Source organism: Salmo salar, chromosome 09 (genome assembly GCF_965601325.2).
Source record: "Salmo salar chromosome 09, fSalSal1, whole genome shotgun sequence".
Classification (NCBI taxonomy): Eukaryota; Metazoa; Chordata; class Actinopteri; order Salmoniformes; family Salmonidae; genus Salmo; species Salmo salar.
Genome location: NC_138299.1, coordinates 129,346,660 through 129,367,698, shown reverse-complemented (window position 1 = coordinate 129,367,698; position 21,039 = coordinate 129,346,660). Strand labels below are relative to the sequence as shown.

The 21,039-nt window shown below is 42.0% G+C and overlaps 1 protein-coding gene across 3 annotated transcripts; it reads right to left on the bottom strand.

The window, feature by feature from the left end:
• Nucleotides 1–11: 11 nt before the first annotated feature.
• On the bottom strand, nt 12–19,497 carry LOC106612543 (zinc finger and BTB domain-containing protein 44). Of its 3 annotated transcripts, none has more exons than XM_014213776.3 (6): nt 19,438–19,497; nt 15,721–16,766; nt 14,838–14,922; nt 9,788–9,939; nt 4,047–4,347; nt 12–3,108 (listed from the first exon to the last, which is right to left on the bottom strand). In XM_014213776.3, the coding sequence occupies exons 1-6, from the start codon at nt 19,476–19,478 to the stop codon at nt 2,814–2,816; spliced, it is 1,920 nt and encodes a 639-aa protein (XP_014069251.3). In that variant the 5' UTR covers nt 19,479–19,497; the 3' UTR covers nt 12–2,813. The 3 variants fall into 3 exon arrangements, with proteins under 3 accessions (XP_014069251.3, XP_014069253.3, XP_014069252.3); XM_014213778.3 differs by having other exon boundaries at nt 4,264–4,347; XM_014213777.3 differs by lacking the exon at nt 19,438–19,497 and adding an exon at nt 18,684–19,353.
• Between the last annotated feature and the right edge of the window lie 1,542 nt (nt 19,498–21,039).

Below are 21,039 nucleotides of genomic sequence, written 5' to 3'. Positions count from 1 at the left end.
AAAGGCCACACTCCTTAACCATTTTGTTTTATTCACATTTAAACAAGAATATCCAAAAGATGGTATATTCATAAAACAGCAAACATAATACAAAAAAGTCACAAAAATATATCATGTATAACTAAGAGCTACCGTTTTTTCATATTTTCATCAAACAATATGAACCAGGAAATGTATATATATATATATAATGTATACGTTAAAAAGGCATATGTAATCAATACATGTTTTAAACATTGCACAAAAGAGAAGCTACATCTGGGGAACAAAGAAAAGACATGCTAATATCTGTAAAAACTTTAGATGGAGTAAAATCAAGAACAAAAAGCTGATATGTGCTGAGGTCTAACGCCTCAACAAGACCTTAATGAATAGAAAACAGAAGAATGCACATTCTCAGATTCACAGGACTTTTAAATGAATGCGCATTTCACAATCCTAGGAGAAATGTAAAAATACAAAATTTTAAAATATCAAAATTTAAGCTTTGTTCACGATTTTCACAGATTGAGTGGATTCTCACTTATTTTTCTTCAGTTAATTTGTCACATTGTAAGTACACAACAACACAAAAACAGTACATTCTTTTCTTTCATTATTCAGACAAAATATAAACAGCTTGTCCATTTATTGCACACATTAGGTTGACTAAAAATATTTGGGCACTTTAAGTTAACAAAACAGCAGCATTTCTTTATTAAAAAGGTATATGAATACACACAGAAACAAACACAGGCAAAACACAAGCTTACTTAAGCGCTAAAATGCTCAAACGTAAGAAAAAAAAGAATGTCTCAAGATTTTAAATTGTGCAGGTTGAATCTATGCAAGGGCCAATATAAGGCTATACTTTCTCCAAAGCACAGTATGATAGTGTCTATCGGAGCGAAAATGACATTTCCTGTGCACAATATTTCAATAGCATGGAGAAACCAAGCATGATTAGCTCATTACTTTATAATGTCAACAGCAACGATAGATTCAAATGGTAGATAGGTCAACCCCAAAGGGATTGGGAACATTTGGTGCAATAGGAGAGCTTGATTGTTACCCAGACATGGGGTAGTTAGGCTAAATGCCACATCTTTTAGGAACGGTTGATTGGATGGCACGATACATAATCATAAAACAAATCTCTGAGCACCCATTCCATGATAGTAAAACAAACTATGATGTTACTTCTCTGAACCTAAGCTAACAGATTCCACATGTTAAATGTCATCAAATTCTTATTTTCCTTGTAACAATTTTAGGATCTACTACACCAATCTCAAATTCCAGAAATTACTGGTTGAGATGTCAAGAATTCAATACCAACTAATGTTAATGGAGTTTCTAATCTAATTTGCATTTCATTGGCTTGCAAAAGTCCTTTCGTTTTTTTGCAGAACTACCAAGATTAAGTGAATTGATAAGGACTACACTTAATGGCATGGAACACAACGAAAAAATAAATACCAGTAGCATTTCAATCAATGGAGAATCACCACCTTATTATAAAAGCATGGTGATATGCAACTGACTAGTGATAGCTCAATGTAACAGGTGTCTAAGCAATATATAGTAACAGGTGTCTAAGCTAGGGCAAGATTTCTGTTGAAAAAGTTAACCTGTACTTGAAACTGGAAAATTGCAAGGTGAACCTAGAACACCATGAAGACTAAAATACCCATCGATCACACTTCATGATACAAAGCAATGTCATGTTTGCCATGTCATTGAAGACCTCTCCTGGCTCCATATACATTGAATTACACAACTCAACTCACAGTAAAAGCAAGGCACCCAGCTACAAATTCTAATGTGCTGACCACTTGATTAGTACAACGTTAGTCCGAAGAATGTCACCCACAGTCAATACACTAGCTTCTGAAATGTCATGTCCTAAGTAAACAGTCAGTGTAAATTTACCAACACATTCTCCACCAAATGCAACATGGTTTCATTATAATATGTCAAAATAGTGACATTAAAGTATAGTAGTTATGTCACCAAAGCTGACATATTAGTAATACGTCACTTACGGTGATATATTACTTCTACGTCACGGTAGTGACAATTGTTTTTGACATTTAACAAATTGTAGTTATAGTGACACAGCTGACATATTACAAATACTTCAGTATAGAGACTTCCACCACACAAGAAATGTTAGGGACAAGTATTAATGAAATAGGTCTGACAAATTTACTCCACTTCAACTTCACATTTGAACTTAGCCTAGCTGTTCCAGATATCGGAAATGGGCAGCCACTGCACTGCGTCTTTCTTGATGATTTAACGACTGACTTCGCGTATGAAATAAAATGCTATGCTGCCATGCCTTTGCGGGTCTAAGCCACCAGTAGATACCTACATTAACACCCAATACAAGTCAAGTGTAGTAGCTACAGTTCATTTCATAACGAAAGTGAGAGACAAAGAGCTCTACGATGCAATTTCATGTTCAAACTTTTTTTGTGTGAAAAAGTTTAAAATGTACTGTGCTCCTACTCACAAAGGAATGCATACACACCTCTAACATAGATCACGACAAAATCCAACGTAGCATTCGATTATCAAACAATATTTAGTAACACTAAGCTTGCCCAAAGCGACGGCACTCAAGAAGTAAGACGGCGTCTATCATATGAACTTTCATTATATAAAAACAATAATCCAATAAGTAAGGAAAGAAACTACTTGTCACTGTTAGTAAAGTTAAAACCTCCAATTCTAGAGGTGAATGTTAAGAGGGGCAATCTCAGGCACTTTCCAAAGTCAGGGCTTTGGATTGGAAGGGGGGGGGGGCGAGGTGGACAATTAGGTGACGGTCACTCAATCGAAATGGAAGCCAGCTCTTTGATATGGGCGTTCTCCTCCTCAGAGCCATCCGGGGAGCTGCTACTGCCGTTTGTCTTTGGCTCCTCCGACACCTTTTCGTCCTTCAGGGATAAGGGGTCCAGGGGGAAGGTGCTGCTCTCGCAATTCTGGGTGGAGGAGACCTGGGAGATGACCGCCATCTGGACAGACGAGTTGTTGCCTTCGAAGCCGTGCTCCACCAGCTCGTACTGCCCCAGAGTCTCCTCCTCCTGCACTTGGCTCAGGTAGTCGGGCATGAGGAAATCACTGGGACCACGTAGAGACATAACAGACGAGAAAAGGCTGTTGATAAAAGGTGTCTCTAAACCTCCTATATAAAGTAGACTACACAGTAAATATGGTGTAAGTTTAAAGCAATTTGAAAAACGGATGGAAATCGGCCCATTTTCTTGAAAGATAATACGGTGACAGATCTTTTATGTGAGGGCTGTGTGAGGCCTGTGATCTGTTTTTTGAGAATTAAACTGGATCGCCAAAGAATTTTCCATACAGTGTTATGATCTCAGGCGTAGACATACTATACTATAACATTTTAAAAAGTCAGTGGCCCATTTGAGCCCTAAAAAACCTGTGAGGGCTTGAGTTGATTAAGAAGTGGAAAAGTCTAGAATATATGAGTCCATGTCTGCTTTATGTAGAAGTACTTTAAGTTCTATGAGCAATACATTTAAATGAAAGCCATTAAAACGGAGTGAAATTCCTATATGGAAAATGCATTCTGACAGAAATAGGTTATGTAATTTATCCAAATTGTTGCAAACAAGACGAAAGGATTTAAAGCCCCTAACACGCATCATTTGATACTGTATGTTTCTCAAAGGCTAGCAACTAAGATAACTGCATGGAATGGTTCAATTAATAAATTAGACAACAAAATACACAATAGTAACTAATGTAATAGTCTATTCTACATTATATATCCCACTAAATAGGGATGAGGAAAGTGGCCAAAGACTGCTTTGAACCACATTCAGCATGACTGAGATGTGTTGTACTGTAAGTTTTACGGTATGCTTAGTGTGCAACAGTTAGTTGGGCCTGTGTAATGAACCAATTCCGAATAGCTTGAAATAGTATTTCTCCCTGAACACGGCCACTATGGGAGATTTATTTGTATTTTTTGCTTATTTCCTGTGCTACGTTAAGCTGAGTAAATGAAGGGACGACACCCCGGGACTCCTCACCTGCTCTGGAAGTAGTTTGCTAGTTCAGATGCCTCATGGTTCAGACTCCGCAGGTGTACAATTAAATTGCCAGAGTTGGTAAACATGGCGCCGCACGTTTTGCACTCGTAAATCCGGGGCTTGCGGATTATGTGGCGGGACACCCTCATGTGGTGCTTGTATTCGCCGAAGGACGTGAATGTGGCACTACAAATCTGGCACCGGAAACAGCGTTTACCTTCGTGCTTCAGCCGGTGCATCTTCAGGGAGTAGGCCCGTGTGAACTTTTTCCCACAGCGATCACACTGGAAGGGCTTAATGCCTGTTGAGAAAGGGATGAACAAAAGAGAAAGATTACTTGTGTTGCACATTAGAATCACTACAATAGATTAACTATGAATTCTGCATTATGACATTGATTTTTAGAACTGTTAATGTTAAAACTATCACAAAACTAAAAACAGATGTCGGTGTTAAAAAATGTATCACAAAAAAGTAAAATGTGAGTTAAAAATAGGTCTATAAAATTTGTCAGCATAATAGCTACAGAAACGGGTAGAAATCATCATTGCATGACCTACAATATAGTATGCGCGCACACTAAACAAACTGGTTTTTATTTATTTTAATTTCACCTTTATTTAACCAAGTAGGCCAGTTGAGAACAAGTTCTCATTTACAACTGCGACCTGGCCAAGATAAAGCAAAGCAGTGCGACAGAAACAACACAGTTACACATGGAATAAACAAGCGTATAGTCAATAACACAATAGAAAAAAAGAAAGTCTATATACAGTGTGTGTAAATGGCATGAGGTGGTAAGGCAATAAATAGGCCATAGTAGCAAAGTAATTACAATTTAGCAGATAAACACTGGAGTGATAGATGAGCAGATGATGAGAAGATGATGGTGTGTAAGTAGTGATACTGGTGTGCAAAAGAGCAGCAAAGTAAATAAAAACAATATGGGGATGAGGTAGGTAGATTGGGTGGGCTATTTACAGATGGACTATGTACAGCTGCAGCGATCGGTTAGCTGCTCAGATAGCTGATGTTTAAAGTTAGTGAGGGAAATGTAAGTCTCCAGCTTCAGCGATTTTTGCAATTCGTTCCAGTCACTGACCGCAGAAAACCGGAAGCAAAGGCGGCCAAAGGAGGTGTTGGCTTTGGGGATGACCAGTGAGATAGACCTGCTGGAGCGCGTGCTACGGGTGGGTGTTGTTTTCGTGACCAGTGAGCTGAGATAAGGCGGAGCTTTACCTAGCATAGACTTATAGATGACCTGGAGCCAGTGGGTCTGGCGACGAATATGTAGCGAGGGCCAGCCGACTAGAGCATACAGGTCGCAGTGGTGGGTGGTATACGGCGCTTTGGTAACAAAACGCATGGCACTGTGATAGACTGCATTCAATTTGCTGAGTAGAATATTGGAAGATATTTTGTAGATGACGTCGCCAAAGTCGAGGATCGGTAGGATAGTCAGTTTTACTAGGGTGGCGTGAGTGAAGGATGCATTGTTGCGAAATAGAAAGCCGATTGTAGATTTGATTTTGGATTGGAGATGTTTGATATGAGTCTGTAAGGAGAGTTTACAATCTAGCCAGACACCTAGGTATTTGTAATTGTCCACGTATTCTAGGTCAGAACCATCCAGAGTAGTGATGCTAGTCGGGCGGGCAGGTTCGGGCAGCGAACGGTTGAAAAGCATGCATTTGGTTTTGCTCGCGCTTAAGAGCAGTTGGAGGCCACAGAAGGAGCGTCGTATGGCATTGAAGCTCGTTTGGAGGTTAGTTAACACAGTGTCCAAAGAAGGGCCAGATGTATACAGAATGGTGTGGTCTGCGTAGAGGTGGATCAGGGAATCACCCGCAGCAAGAGCGACATTGTTGATATATACAGAGAAAAGAGTCGGCCCGAGAATTGAACCCTGTGGTACCCCCATAGAGACTGCCAGAGGTCCGGCAAGTCAGTTAAGAAGAAATTCTTATTTTCAATGACGGCCTAGGAACAGTGGGTTAACCTGTTTAGGCTAGGGGGCAGTATTTTCACTGCCGGATAAAAAAAACGTACCCGATTTAATCTGGTTATTACTCCTGCCCAGAAACTAGAATATGCATATAATTGATTGATTTGGATAGAAAACACCCTAAAGTTTCTAAAACTGTTTGAATGGTGTCTGTGAGTATAACAGAACTCATATGGCAGGCCAAAACCTGAGAAGATTGCATATAGGAAGTGCCTTCTATAGCCTCTTTATGGAAAATAGAGGATCTCTGCTGTAACGTGACATTTTCTAAGGCTCCCATAGGCTTTCAGAAGGTGCCAGAACGGGGAATGATGACTCTGCAGTCCCTGGCTGAAAAACAGTAGCGCATTTGGATAGTGGTCGATCTGAGAACAATGAAACGGGTGCGCGCGTGCACGTGAAGAGTCCATTTTACATTTTCAGTCTTTGAAAGAAAAAGACGACTCCCGGTCGGAATATTATCGCTATTTTACGAGAAAAATCGCATAAAAATTGATTTTAAACAGCGTTTGACATGCTTCGAAGTACGGTAATGGAATATTTTGAAATTTTGTGTCACGATACGCGCCGGCGCGTCACCCTTCGGATAGTGTCTTGAACGCAAGAACAAAACGCCACTATTTGGATATAACTATGGATTATTTGGAACAAAAACAACATTGGTGTGGAAGTAGAAGTCCTGGGAGTGCATTCTGACAAAGAACAGCAAAGGTAATCAAATTTTTCTCATAGTAAATCTGAGATTGGTGAGTGCCAAACTTGGTGGGTGTCAAAATAGCCCGGCCATCACAGGCTAGCTATCTACTCAGAATATTGCAAAATGTGCTTTCACCGAAAAGCTATTTTAAAATCGGACACCGCGATTGCATAAAGGAGTTCTGTATCTATAATTCTTAAAATAATTGTTATGTTTTTTGTGAACGTTTATCGTGAGTAATTTAGTAAATTCACCGGAAGTGTTCGGTGGGTATGCTAGTTCTGAACGTCACATGCGAATGTAAAAAGCTGTTTTTTGATATAAATATGAACTTGATTGAACAAAACATGCATGTATTGTATAACATAATGTCCTAGGAGTGTCATCTGATGAAGATCAAAGGTTAGTGCTGCATTTAGCTGTGGTTTTGGTTTTTGTGACATTATATGCTAGCTTGAAAAATGGGTGTGTGATTATTTCTGGCTGGCTACTCTCCTGACGTAATCTAATGTTTTGCTTTCGCTGTAAAGCCTTTTTGAAAGCCTTTTTGAAATCGGACAATGTGGTTAGATAAAGGAGAGTCTTGTCTTTAAAATGGTGTAAAATAGTCATATGTTTGAAAAATGGAAGTTTTGGGATTTTTGAGGAATTTGTAATTCGCGCCACGCCCTATCATTGGATATTGGACCCGTGTTCCGCTAGCGGAACATCTAGATGTAAGAGGTTTTAACTGCCTTGTTCAGGGGCAGAACGAGAGATTTTATCTTGTCAGCTCAGGGATTCGATCTTGCAACCTTTCGGTTACAAGTTCAACGCTCTAACCACTAGGCTACCTGCCGCCCCCATTGAAGCTCGTTTGGAGGTTTGTTAACACAGTGTCCAAAGAAGGGCCAGATGTATACAGAATGGTGTCGTCTGCGTAGAGGTGGATCAGAGAATCACCAGCAGCAAGAGCGACATCATTGATATATACAGAGAAAAGAGTCGGCCCAAGAATTGAACCCTGTGGCACACCCATAGAGACTGCCAGGGGTCCGGACAACAGGCCCTCCGATTTGACACACTGAACTCTATCAGAGAAGTAGTTGGTGAACCAGGCACGGCAGTCATTTGAGAAACCAAGGCTATTGAGTCTGCTGATAAGAATGCGGTGATTGACAGAGTCGAAAGCCTTGGCCAGGTCGATGAAGACGGCTGCATAGTACTGTCTTTTATTGATGGCGGTTATGATATCGTTTAGGACCTTGAGCGTGGCTGAGGTGCATCCATGACCAGCTCGGAAACCAGATTGCATAGTGGAGAAGGTACGGTGGGATTTGAAATGGTCGGTGATCTGTTTGTTAACTTGGTTTTCAAAGATTTTAGAAAGGCAGGGCAGGATGGATATAGGTCTATAACAGATTGGGTCTAGAGTGTCTCCCCCTTTGAAGAGGGGGGATGACCGCGGCAGCTTTCCAATCTTTGGGGATCTCAGACGATACGAAAGAGAGGTTGAACAGGCTAGTAATAGGGGTGGCAACAATTTCGGCAGATCATTTTAGAAAGAGAGGGTCCAGATTGCCTAGCCCAGCTGATTTGTAGGGATCCAAATTTTGCAGCTCTTTCAGAACATCAGCTGTCTGTGTTCTGTGACAAAGGCATCCAGTCTCCAATGTCACGCATGGTTCATTGACACACGGGCCGCAACAACCATTTCTGTGCCGAACGGACCAGAGGAACCATAGGACGGGAGATTGAGTTGGCACACGAGTCATTATTTCCATAGAACTCAGTGGCCATGGAATACAACAAAAAGAGCTTCCGTTGACTCAGTTATTTATGGCCCTCGTAAACATGCCACAGCTAAGATTAAGCCTGACTTTTTTCAATGAGAAATATAAAAATACATCAACGACACTTTGAGGCGTACGTTTACGAGAATTTCCAATGAAGCCTATTGTGCAGAGCCAGAGAAGGTTCATTTAAGCAGACGTGAACTGCATTACTTTTAACTGCATACAACACTATGGATCGAGCTTAAAAGACCCTGAAGAAAAATACTTGAGCCCCATGAGGTATTTTCAACCAGATAGTCAGCCCTACTCTACGGTATACTTGACTGGCCAGTTTAAAATAACAACCCATAGGAGCTACAGTAGTGAAAAACCTCTGGACACAGCTACAGGGCTGCAGAGTAGAGAGCACCCCCCCCTCTTGCTTTGATGGAATAATCCACTATATATTTCATAATTGGGTCTAGTAGATGTGTGTGTTGGCTGGGGGATAGAACCCTGATGGTCTTCTTGATGAATGTGAGCAGTGTGTGTCTGATGTTTGGAGTACCAGAGACAATTATCCCATTATTTGTTGGGACACAATATGGAGTCCTTGCCTGCAGCCTATAGTTAGTTACTTTCCACATGCTGTAACTGTGCATGGCTGCACAAATGGGACTGTTCACATGCAGCCTGATTACTTTTGGACAACTTCATGCTTCAAGCTTATAGGAGACATTAAATGGGACATTACACTCCAAAAATCTAACTTGTTGTATCAAGGGCTGGAAACGTTGAAACAACAACACTCGATCTCATTGAATGTAGCACTGCTTGTTTGTGAAGTTTAAGAGTCAAGTTGAAATTAGTGTCGATATTTGGTTGACATTTCCTGTTATAATGTTCCACTGTTGTCAAGCATGAGTTTGGACATGTGTGCGCTTGATGAGTGTGTTTTTCCGATGTCAACCGAGGCGGGAAACACTAAGCCTCAAGTGTTTCCAAAATCAATGTTCCCTGGAATGCCCTTCATCCTTCTCCACAGTGTGCCATGAGTCAAACTATTAAATAGCCATTCATACCATTGATCTCCGGCTCCTATCATCGGGTGGATAGAGGACGCATGGAACTACTGTAGGGGGCAATGTAAATACAGTACAAGTCACATGAGCTACTTTCCAGATGGGTACCTATGACATAACAGATAGGACATAACAGGTCGCAGATCAGTAGTTAGTCTACACAGCCTTCTCCAACTGCATAGTGGATGTGCGGAAATACCTACCAGAGTGGATGAGCATATGTTGCTTCAAGTTCTGTATGCGGGTGAATCGGACGCCACACGTGGGGCACTGGAAAGGTCTGTCAGGCCCGTTAGTGCCAGGGCGGATGGAAGGGCTTATGTATAAGTGGTAAGGGTACTGGAGGCTTTCTAATCTGAGAAACAATAAAGAGGATGTGGTGCTTAAGTGAGGTACGCACACATTTGGTAAAGCTTGTGGTGCCAGATCAAAACCTTCATCATAAAAACATCAAGACCCAAGGATTCCATACCAGCTGAAAAGGCAAAATGGAACACACACATACACACACACAATCAGTCAAAAGTTTGGAAGAACGTACTCATTCAAGGGTTTTTCAATTTTTGTGAACTATTTTCTACATTGTAGAATAAATAATAGCTAAGACACCAAAAGTATGAAATAATGTAGTAACCAAAAATGTTAATTAAGTGTTAAATAAATACTAATATATTTTATATTCTTCAAAGTAGCCACCCTTTGCCTTAATGTCAGCTTTGCACACTCTTGGCATTCTCTCAACCAGCTTCACATGGAACGCTTTTCCAACAGTCTTGAAGGAGTTCCCACATATGCTGAGCACTTGTTGGCTGCTTTTCCTTCACTCTGCGGTCCAACTCATTCCAAACCATCTCAATTAGGTTGAGGTCGGGTGATCGTGGAGGCCAGGTCATCTGATGCAGCACTCCATCCCTCTCCTTCTTGGTCAAATAGCCCTTACACAGCCCGGAGGTGTGTTTTGGGTCATAGTCCCACTAAACGCAAACCAGATGGGATGGCGTATTGCCGCAGAATGCTGTGGTAGCCATGCTGGTGAAGTATGCCTTAAACTCTAAATAAACTGACAGTGTCACCAGCAAAGCACTCCCACATCTCCTCCTCCATGCTTCACGGTGGGAGTCACACATATAGAGATTATCCGTTTACCTACTCTGCATCTGGAACCAAAAATCTCAAATTTGACTCATCAGACCAAAAGGACAGATTTCCACCGGTCTAATGTCCATTGCTCAAGTTTCTTGGCCCAAGCAAGTCTCCTCTTATTATTGGTGTCCTTTAGTAGTGGTTTCTTTGCAGCAATTCGACAATGAAGGCCTGATTCATGCAGTCTCCTCTGAACAGTTGATGTTGAGATATGTCTGTTACTTGAACTCCGTGAAGCATTTATTTGGGCTGCAATTTCTGAGGCTGGTATCTAATGAACTACCTCTCTGCAGCAGAGGTAACTCTGGGTCTTCCTTTCCTGTGGCGGTCCTCATGACAGCCAGTTTCATCATAGCGCTTGATGGTTTTTGTGACTGCACTTGAAGAAACTTTGAAAGTTCTTGACATTTTCTGTATTGACGGACCTTCATGTCTTAAAGTAATGATGGACTGTCATTTCTCTTTTCTTATTTGAGCTGTTCTTGCCATAATATGGACTTGGTCTTTTACCAAATTGGGCTATCTTCTGTATACCACCCCTACCTTGTCACAACACAACAGATTGGCTCAAAAGAATTAAGGAAAGAAATTTCAGAAAATGTACTTTTAACAAGGCACACCTGTTAATTGGAATGCATTCCAGGTTACTACCTCATGAAGCTGGTTGAGATAATGCCAAGAGTGTGCAAAGCTGTCATCAAGGCAAAGGGTAAGTACTTTGAAGAATCTCAAATATAAAATACATGTTGATTTGTTTAACACTTTTTTGGTTACTTCATGACTCCATGTGTGTTATTTCATAGCTCTGATGTCTTCACTATTATTCTACAATGTAGAAAAAAAATCAAAATAAAGAAAAACCCTGGAATAAGTAGGTGTGTCCAAACTTACGAGTGGTACTGTGTATACAGTTGAAGTCAGAAGTTTGTGAAATGTGAAATGTCAGAATAATATTAGAGTGATTTATTTCAGCTTTTATTTCTTTCATCACATTCCCAGTGGGTCAGAAGTTTACAGTGCCTTGCGAAAGTATTCGGCCCCCTTGAACTTTGACCTTTTGCCACATTTCAGGCTTCAAACATAAAGATATAAAACTGTAATTTTTTTGTGAAGAATCAACAACAAGTGGGACACAATTATGAAGTGGAACGAAATTTATTGGATATTTCAAACTTTTTGAACAAATAAAAAACTGAAAAATTGGCCGTGCAAAATTATTCAGCCCCTTTACTTTCAGTGCAGCAAACTCTCTCCAGAAGTTCAGTGAGGATCTCTGAATGATCCAATGTTGACCTAAATGACTAATGATGATAAATAGAATCCACCTGTGTGTAATCAAGTCTCCGTATCAATGCACCTGCTCTGTGATAGTCTCAGAGGTCCGTTTAAAGCGCAGAGAGCATCATGAAGAACAAGGAACACACCAGGCAGGTCCGAGATACTGTTGTGGAGAAGTTTAAAGCCGGATTTGGATACAAAAAGATTTCCCAAGCTTTAAACATCCCAAGGAGCACTGTGCAAGCGATAATATTGAAATGGAAGGAGTATCAGACCACTGCAAATCTACGAAGACCCGGCCGTCCCTCTAAACTTTCAGCTCATACAAGGAGAAGACTGATCAGAGATGCAGCCAAGAGGCCCATGATCACTCTGGATGAACTGCAGAGATCTACAGCTGAGGTGGGAGACTCTGTCCATAGGACAACAATCAGTCGTATACTGCACAAATCTGGCCTTTATGGAAGAGTGGCAAGAAGAAAGCCATTTCTTAAAGATATCCATAAAAAGTGTCGTTTAAAGTTTGCCACTAGCCACCTGGGAGACACACCAAACATGTGGAAGAAGGTGCTCTGGTCAGATGAAACCAAAATCGAACTTTTTGGCAACAATGCAAAATGTTATGTTTGGCGTAAAAGCAACACAGCTCATCACCCTGAACACACCATCCCCACTGTCAAACATGGTGGTGGCAGCATCATGGTTTGGGCCTGCTTTTCTTCAGCAGGGGCAGGGAAGATGGTTAAAATTGATGGGAAGATGGATGGAGCCAAATACTGGACCATTCTGGAAGAAAACCTGATGGAGTCTGCAAAAGACCTGAGACTGGGACGGAGATTTGTCTTCCAACAAGACAATGAACCAAAACATAAAGCAAAATCTACAATGGAATGGTTCACAAATAAACATATCCAGGTGTTAGAATGGCCAAGTCAAAGTCCAGACCTGAATCCAATCGAGAATCTGTGGAAAGAACTGAAAACTGCTGTTCACAAACACTCTCCATCCAACCTCACTGAGCTCGAGCTGTTTTGCAAGGAGGAATGGGCAAAAATTTCAGTCTCTCGATGTGCAAAACTGATAGAGACATACCCCAAGCGACTTACAGCTGTAATCGCAGCAAAAGGTGGCGCTACAAAGTATTAAGTTAAGGGGGCTGAATAATTTTGCACGCCCAATTTAAGTTTTTTATTTGTTAAAAAAGTTTGAAATATCCAATAAATTTCATTCCACTTCATGATTGTGTCCCACTTGTTGTTTATTCTTCACAAAAAATTACAGTTTTATATCTTTATGTTTGAAGCCTGAAATGTGGCAAAAGGTCGAAAAGTTCAAGGGGGCCGAATACTTTCGCAAGGCACTGTACATACACTCAATTAGTATTTGGTAGCATTGCCATTAAAATGTTTAACTTGGGTCAAGTGTTTCAGGTAGCCTTCCACAACCTTCCCACAATAAGTTGGGTGAATTTTGGCCCATTCCTCCTGACAGAGATAGTGTAACTGAGTCAGGTTTGTAGGCCTCCTTGCTCGCACACACTTTTTCAGTTCTGCCCACAAATGTCCTATAGGATTGAGGTCAGGGCTTTGTGATGGCCACTCCAATACCTTGGCTTTGTTGTCCTCTGGAAGTATGCTTGGGGTCATTGTCCATTTGGAAGACCCATTTGCAACCAAGCTTTAACTTCCTGACTGATGTCTTGAGATGTTGCTTCAATATATCCACAAAATTTTCCTACCTCATGATGCCATCTATTTTGTGAAGAGCACCAGTCCCTCCTTCAGCAAAGCACCCCCACAACATGATGCTGCCACCCCCGTGCTTCACGGTTGGGATGGTGTTCTTCGGCTTGCAAGCCTCCCCCTTTTTCCTCCAAACATAACGATGGTCATTATGGCCAAACAGTTCTATTTTTGTTTCATCAGACTAGAGGACATTTCTCCAAAAGGTACAATCTTTGTCCCCATGTGCAGTTGCAAACCGTAGTCTGGCTTTTTTATGATGGTTTTGGAGCAGTGGATTCTTCCTTGCCGAGTGGCCTTTCAGGTTATGTCGATATACGACTCGTTTTACTGTGGATATAGATACTTTTGTACCTGTTTCCTCCAGCATCTTCACAAGGTCCTTTGCTGTTGTTCTGGGATTGATTTGCACTTTTCGCACCAAAGTACGTTAATCTCTAGAAGACAGAACGCGTCTCCTTCCTGAGCGCTATGACGGCTGTGTGGTCCCATGTAGTTTAAACCTGCATACTATTGTTTGTACAGATGAACGTGGTACCGTCAGGCGTTTGGAAATTGCTCCCAAGGATGAACCAGACTTGTAGAGGTCAACAATTTGTTTTCTGAGGTCTTGGCTGATTTCTTTAGATTTTCCCATGATGTCAAGCAAAGAGGCACTGAGTTTGAAGGTAGGCCTTGAAATACATCCACAGGTACACCTCCAATTGACTCAAATGATGTCAATTAGCCCATCAGAAGCTTCTAAAGCCAGGACATCATTTTCTGGAATTTTCCAAGCTGTTTAAAGGCACAGTCAACTTAGTGTATGTAAACTTCTGACCCACTGGAATTGGCATACAGTGAATTATAAGTGAAATAATTTGTCTGTAAACAATTGCTGGAACAATTACTTGTGTCATGCAAAAAGTAGATGTCCTAACTGACTTGCCAAAACTATAGTTTGTCGACAAGAAATTTGTGGAGTGGTTGAAAGACGAGTTTTAATGACACCAACCTAAGTGTATGTAAACTTCCGACTTCAACTGTATATATCCATCTACTTCTTCCGTACCATCTGTTCTACTAAGGCTTCAACCAATCATATTGTTACCTTTCATCATCCTCAGCATGACCTCCAGCATTGGATGTACTTTGCATTGAGGGCAACCCTTCTGTGACTCCCTCATCTATCGAACCTATGCCAAAACAAAGAAGAAATATAATTCCCCCCAGTTACTAGCTCTTTCTCTGTCTGATTTCCATAAGACATGGTTCGGGATCGAACCCATACACAGATCTAATGCAAAGAATTAATAGCTTTAAAGTGGCAATCCGCAGTTGAAGCAATTGAGTGTCCTTCCCACCACTGTTTGGGAAAACAGTTGAGGAATGGGGCTAGAGAAATGTAGCCACTCAAATTCAGACAGAGCTATCGATCCAAGGATTGACCATTCATAACATCAAAATTATAATTTAAAAAATGTTTTGAGGCTATCCAGTGTTTGTTTATATTTAAGCCTACTTTGTTACTTTGAGTAAAACAAGATTATACTTTGGGTTCTGATTGGGTACGATAGTTGAAAAAAGTTCATGATGACTTTAAGTTATATCCTCCAAGAATCAATAGGGTAGGGCTAAATATAATTAATTTCTAAAAAAAGGTATGTAGCAACTGCAAATTAGCCCTTTAAATTGTGGTAAATTACACTCCCAAAAAGTGTAAAGAGGAAAAAAAGTTGGTGGTCTTGTATTGAGATAAGTCCACATCCTAGGTCATCCATTATGTAGACCCAGCTACATGCCGCAATTCAAAACGAATGGAAAAGATATGCACACCAGACTATGCGGTTAGGCCTAGCTCTTCCATTAATTTGGGGATGAAGCATTTAGCTAAAAATCCACAACCGTAGGCGTGGGATGCAATCTCACCTTGACATAAGACTACTGTTGAGGTCTGAAACCATCTAAGTGTTGTCAGTTTGAGAGACCCATACCTATGGAGGAGGACTGTGGGCTGATGAGCAGGTCCTCCTGGACCTGTTCGCTGCAGGGTACTGTCTGCTGGTCACTCAGGGAACTCTGGGAAGCGCTGACGGGCTGCGACGACGTCTCCTGGACCTCCTCGTCACTCAGCCGCTCCACCTTCACACGCACGTCCTCCTCAGGGCCCGCCAGCGGCACCTTAATGGAGCTTTCGCAGGCCAGGAAGTCACTCAGACGGCGGCTCACCTCCGAGGGCCCTGCCTGGTCCAGACGGCATGGGCTCTCGGGAAGCTTGGGCTGCTTATCCGGGTGGAACCTCCGGTCGATACCGAAGGGGAACGTCCACGGGAAGGCCAGGGAAGAGTCCACTGGTTGGGTGGTGGTCTCAGAGAAGGAGGAGGGCGATGGGTTGGGCATCTGCGGCGAGGTGATCTGCGAGGTGCATTTGAGTGGGCTCTCTGGGGACATCATGATAAAGCTCTTACGTTTGCGGCGCGACTCGCGACACACAGGGATGTTCCTCTCCATCACGCTGCAGTCAGACGATACAGGCGACAGGCTGCTGTCCAATGGGGTCAAGGCGCAGTGGGAGGAAGCACTCTCGCCGAGAGCCGACTCCTGCGGTTTCTCCTGCCCCATGCTCCCGGCACTCCAGAGGATGCTGGACTTCATGAATTCTGAGCACGTGCTCGCCACAGCGAACATCTGCATGTAACTGGCGGCGGCTAAAACGTCGATGATGTTCTCCGTGCTGATGGAGAGGGTGGAGGTGTAGGCGTACTCCAGCAGAGGGGTGAAGCCGCTCACCGTGACGTGGTGCAAATCCAACACAAACTTATCCTCTTCATCAGGCCTGCCTACTAGTTTGGAGCGGAAGAACTCACTGCAGCAGGCCAGCACCACCTTGTGCGCCAGAAACAACTTGTCCTGTACCCGGATGGTGACGTCGCAGAGGTGGCCCTCGTTGCGCAGAGTGTTTAGTTTTTCCAGCATCTCTTGACTGTGTGTGGGGGAACTGTGGGTAAAGGTTTTGACCCCCATCTTTGTCTTAGTGTACCTACAGGAAGAATGGAAAATTAGCCTTCAATGTTGGCCTACATTGGGCCTTTGCTATAAAGTCAATGTAATGTTTGTATTTCATTATTTGTATGGATGTTAAACAATGGCTATACCAAACAAACAAACAAAAACAACCTAAATATAAACCCAGTCATGGTATTAAAAAAGAAAATACCACATACTATAGTAAATCTACTCTGTCAGATGATAGGATTAGAGGAGCTCAGTTAAGCCTACGTAATCACACAGAATTACAATTTAACAAATTAAGTGTTAACAGAGAGTCTGTATTGTCTGGGGTGACTTTAATTTGGCCTCACGACATGGTCTTAACAGGGTGGCGGAAGAAATGCAGAAACAAATGGCGATGAAGGAGTGCCGAGCCAAGAGAAACATCCCTCTTGACATTTGGAAACCCACTGAAACTCAGATTGATTTCATCCCCCAAAAATCTAACGTACAAATGTGCTACTAGCAGAAAATAAATGTGGATGTTCAGAGACAATGTATTTACAGCTCTTGCTATGGTTTAGAAAGATGATAAACAAATCTCAAAACAAACTTAACCTAACACCAAACAATCTGCATTTTATTTCTGCTACAAGTTTTTGTATTGTTGATGGTTGAGGACAACTGAAGTGCTGCTTACATTATCCTACATTCCAATGAAACCCTACAGCCAAATTGTTCAAACAAATGATGTAATTGTGTAAAAGCATATCAAATTAACCTAAAGGTCCTGTTTGGTTTCTTCCAAGAAGTTACTACGAAAGAGAGCAGGCAGTGAGAGGGTGAAAGAGAGCAGGGCAGTGAGAGGGTGGAAGAGAGAGGTAGACAGCATGGAGGATAAATGGCAAGTTATGTAACAACAATCAAAGCAGATGCATCATGGTGAAATCCAAATTCATGTGGAGTCCACACTACAAGTGCAGCTGCCCCTCAGACATGTGGCTGCTCTGAGGCATGAGATTTTCCATCAAACAAAACACTCTCCTGAAGGGGCTCTCTTTGGGAGAGCTTGCCGTTCTCACTAAGAAAAAAAAGGGGAAATACTCTCAGGCTGTTGGCCCAATAGAGGCAACGCAAATTAGGCTTATGCCACTGATTTTAGCTGCAGTGGAGGAGTGTGGGTTGTTGTTACCTTTCAAAATCATATTCTCTTGATTCTAAGTTTTGGCTAACCTAATCCAAAAGCCGACTCAAGCATTGCCAGGCTTGAACTTTCAAGAACTAGCCCTAAGTTTATATAGGTGAAGGGTCCATAAATAGGCCTAGATAATTCAATGTAGAAACACCAAATCGAAGTCGCAAACTAAAAACCTATTGACGAGTAGCTAGGCCTAAAAGCCTGCATTATGAAATAAAACATTATTTCTAGAAGGTTATCCCTACTTGAACAGCCTCCACTAACGTTGTTGGGATTTCATCATCATACGGACGAAAATAGCTTACGTTAGCTGCTGCAATGAAGTTGTTAGTTCTTACTAATCAAATCAGGTGCGACACAAATAGCCAATAGAGCTCCTCCAAAATTGGGACAGGCATTATGTTTACAGACGAAGGGGGCGTAGGCTCAACTGAACCTAGCTAGCATTTTCACTTGTACACATTAACAGTGCTTTGCATACTGCAAGCAACAACAAGTTGCGATCTAGCTAGTTGACTAGCTAACTACAAGCTAGTTAGCCAACAAAAGAAAGCTTTGTAAAAAGTCAAAACAAATAACTAGTTCGCTGGCTATGAACAATTACAGAGGCTTGTACAAGCCACCAGCTAGCTAGTTACGTAAACTAGCCATCTGATGTAACGTTTACTTGACTGGCTAGTAAACTACAAATACACACCAAGCTTCCGCACCTTATAGCTAGCTAGCAGTGTTCTGCGATCTAGTTACTGACTATGCAACAAAATATACCTTCAGTCGATAGAACAGTGTGTGATTCCGTCTGTTGTTCGACTTGATCGGCCTCGGGTTGTGGAGTCAAAAGAGGCCAATGTAAACACACCACAGCTGGGCGTGCAGCAGCCTAACTTGCAAGCTGTCTGGTTGTTATCCTTGCCTATTTAGCCCGTTCTTTGGAATTCCTTGGGAAGCATTCGTTGGCCAAAGACGGATACATTTGAGATTTTCATTAATACTTGGAGCTGTCGATAGCACAAGTTGTTTTTTAAAGGTTTACAAAATTGGTTTTTTTTAGCGTTTCGTTGAGATTATTTTAGCTAGCCTCTGTGCAAATCCTTTTTGCACTTTATTCGTGTCCCATAATGCAACGCGCAACTCCAATTACAGTAGGCAACATCTGATTTGGTAAAGATCATGTCTGACGGCTCTCGAAAGCAATTTATGTAGCTAAATATGGTTGTAATCACAGGGTGGAAAAATGGCAGGTTATTTTCGAGCTGGGTTGAGCAGGCAGGGTGAAGTACCAACAAAGCACAGGCAATTTCCCAACATTTAATAAATATAAGGCATGGTTAAAATCAGTTCAGAATGCACTTTTCCTCATTTCAGTTCCAGTAGCGCTCATGAACACTTTTGAAACCAATACAAGTAAAACATTTATCAATAGACCAAAAATGAGACACAAGACGTGATGCACCCTAGATGGCAAGTGTCCATTTTCTTTAAACAGTTCCTCTCACAAGCCTCAGTAGCCATGTGGTCTCACCAAATGTTGCAACATGCACTCGACAACCAGTGCTCCACCATGCCAGTCAAGACTTCTTCTTCGGTGGGGTTTATTTGCGGTTGGCATCCAACGTTATGGTGCATGACCGCCACCTACTGTACTGGAGTGTGGGCCAGAGACGGAGAAACTAAATCCTACCGTCCAGACCCGTTTATCTTAAAAAATATATTTGAGACTATATCTAATGACGTGCTACTCAAAATACTATTTAAACTAATTTCCTGTATCCCCTTCTCCCTCATACTAAATCTCGGCATCTCTCTTTCCCTCTGATACTGCCCACGCTAGCAATATATGCTCCGCAGTCTCTGTTTCCTGGAAATAATCACACTTTCCTGTTGGATGCTTTCCTATCACATTTAAGGTTTTATTCAACAGGCTGTGTCCCACCCTTAATCTTGTAAAAATAGCCTTAATCTTGTAAAAAAGAGCCTGTCCCTTCCTGCCCTCCCCTCCCCGACTTTCCTCTGTACTTGAAATAAATGCCTACCCTTAGTATCTCTATTCCACTGCTCCTGCCATCTCTGTACCATCACTGTCCATGTCAGGCTTTTTGCCTCTGCCTTGCTCATTGAAACTACAACATCAACATCCCCACTTCTAAGTGCTTGTTTAGCCACTACATCAAATGCCTCATTCCCCTCCACCCCCACATGGGCTGAGACCCAAGTAAATCTTATCTGTATACCCATCTGTCTAATCCTGCCATGGGTTTGTAGCACCTCATAAAGCAGGTCTTGTCTGCTACGTGACCTAAATGACTGGAGACTCATTAACACTGCACATGAATCAGAGCAAATAACTACTCTGTCTGGCTTGACTTCCTCCCCCCACTGCAAAGCCAACAGTATGGCCATCAGCTCTGCCGTTTATACAGCCAGATTATCTGTAATATGCTTCCTGACTTCCACCCCACATTCCTGAACTACAAATGTTGACCCAGTACATCCTGTCCTTGGATCTTTTGAACCATCTGTGTAAATGGCCACAAAATCCTGTTAAACAGTGTTCAGACGTCTATTAAACAAATCAGATGGATCAAGACCCTCCATATCTTTCTGTAGTCTCTCCAACACTTATAGATCAACTACTGGAGGCGGGAGTAGCCATGCTGGATTTACAGGAATAGCTACCATTGGACTAAACTCCCTTCCATACAGTCCCGTCTCCTTCACCTGGGTATTACCCACTCACCCAATGCTTGTGTTCTGTCTTTGCTCATGTTCCCAACATGCCTGTAAAATCCCTTTTTGCAGGATGAGACACCCCATGTCCCTGTAGGTTGACCCAATAATTAATTGCCAGCTGCTGTCTCCTAATCTGTAATGGCATATCCCCCATCTCCACCTGTAGTGCAGCCTCTGGGAGATGTCCGAAAGGCCCCACTACATATTCTGAATCCTTGACCCTGTATGACATCTAGTCTTTCCAATGATGTCCAGGCTGCCACACCATACAGTATACTTCCATAGTCTATTACAGATCAGATCAATGCAAAATACATGGTCCTCAATGAGGAACGCCCAGCCCCCCACTCCTTCCCCGTCAGACAGCGCATCACATTTAGTACCTTCTTACACT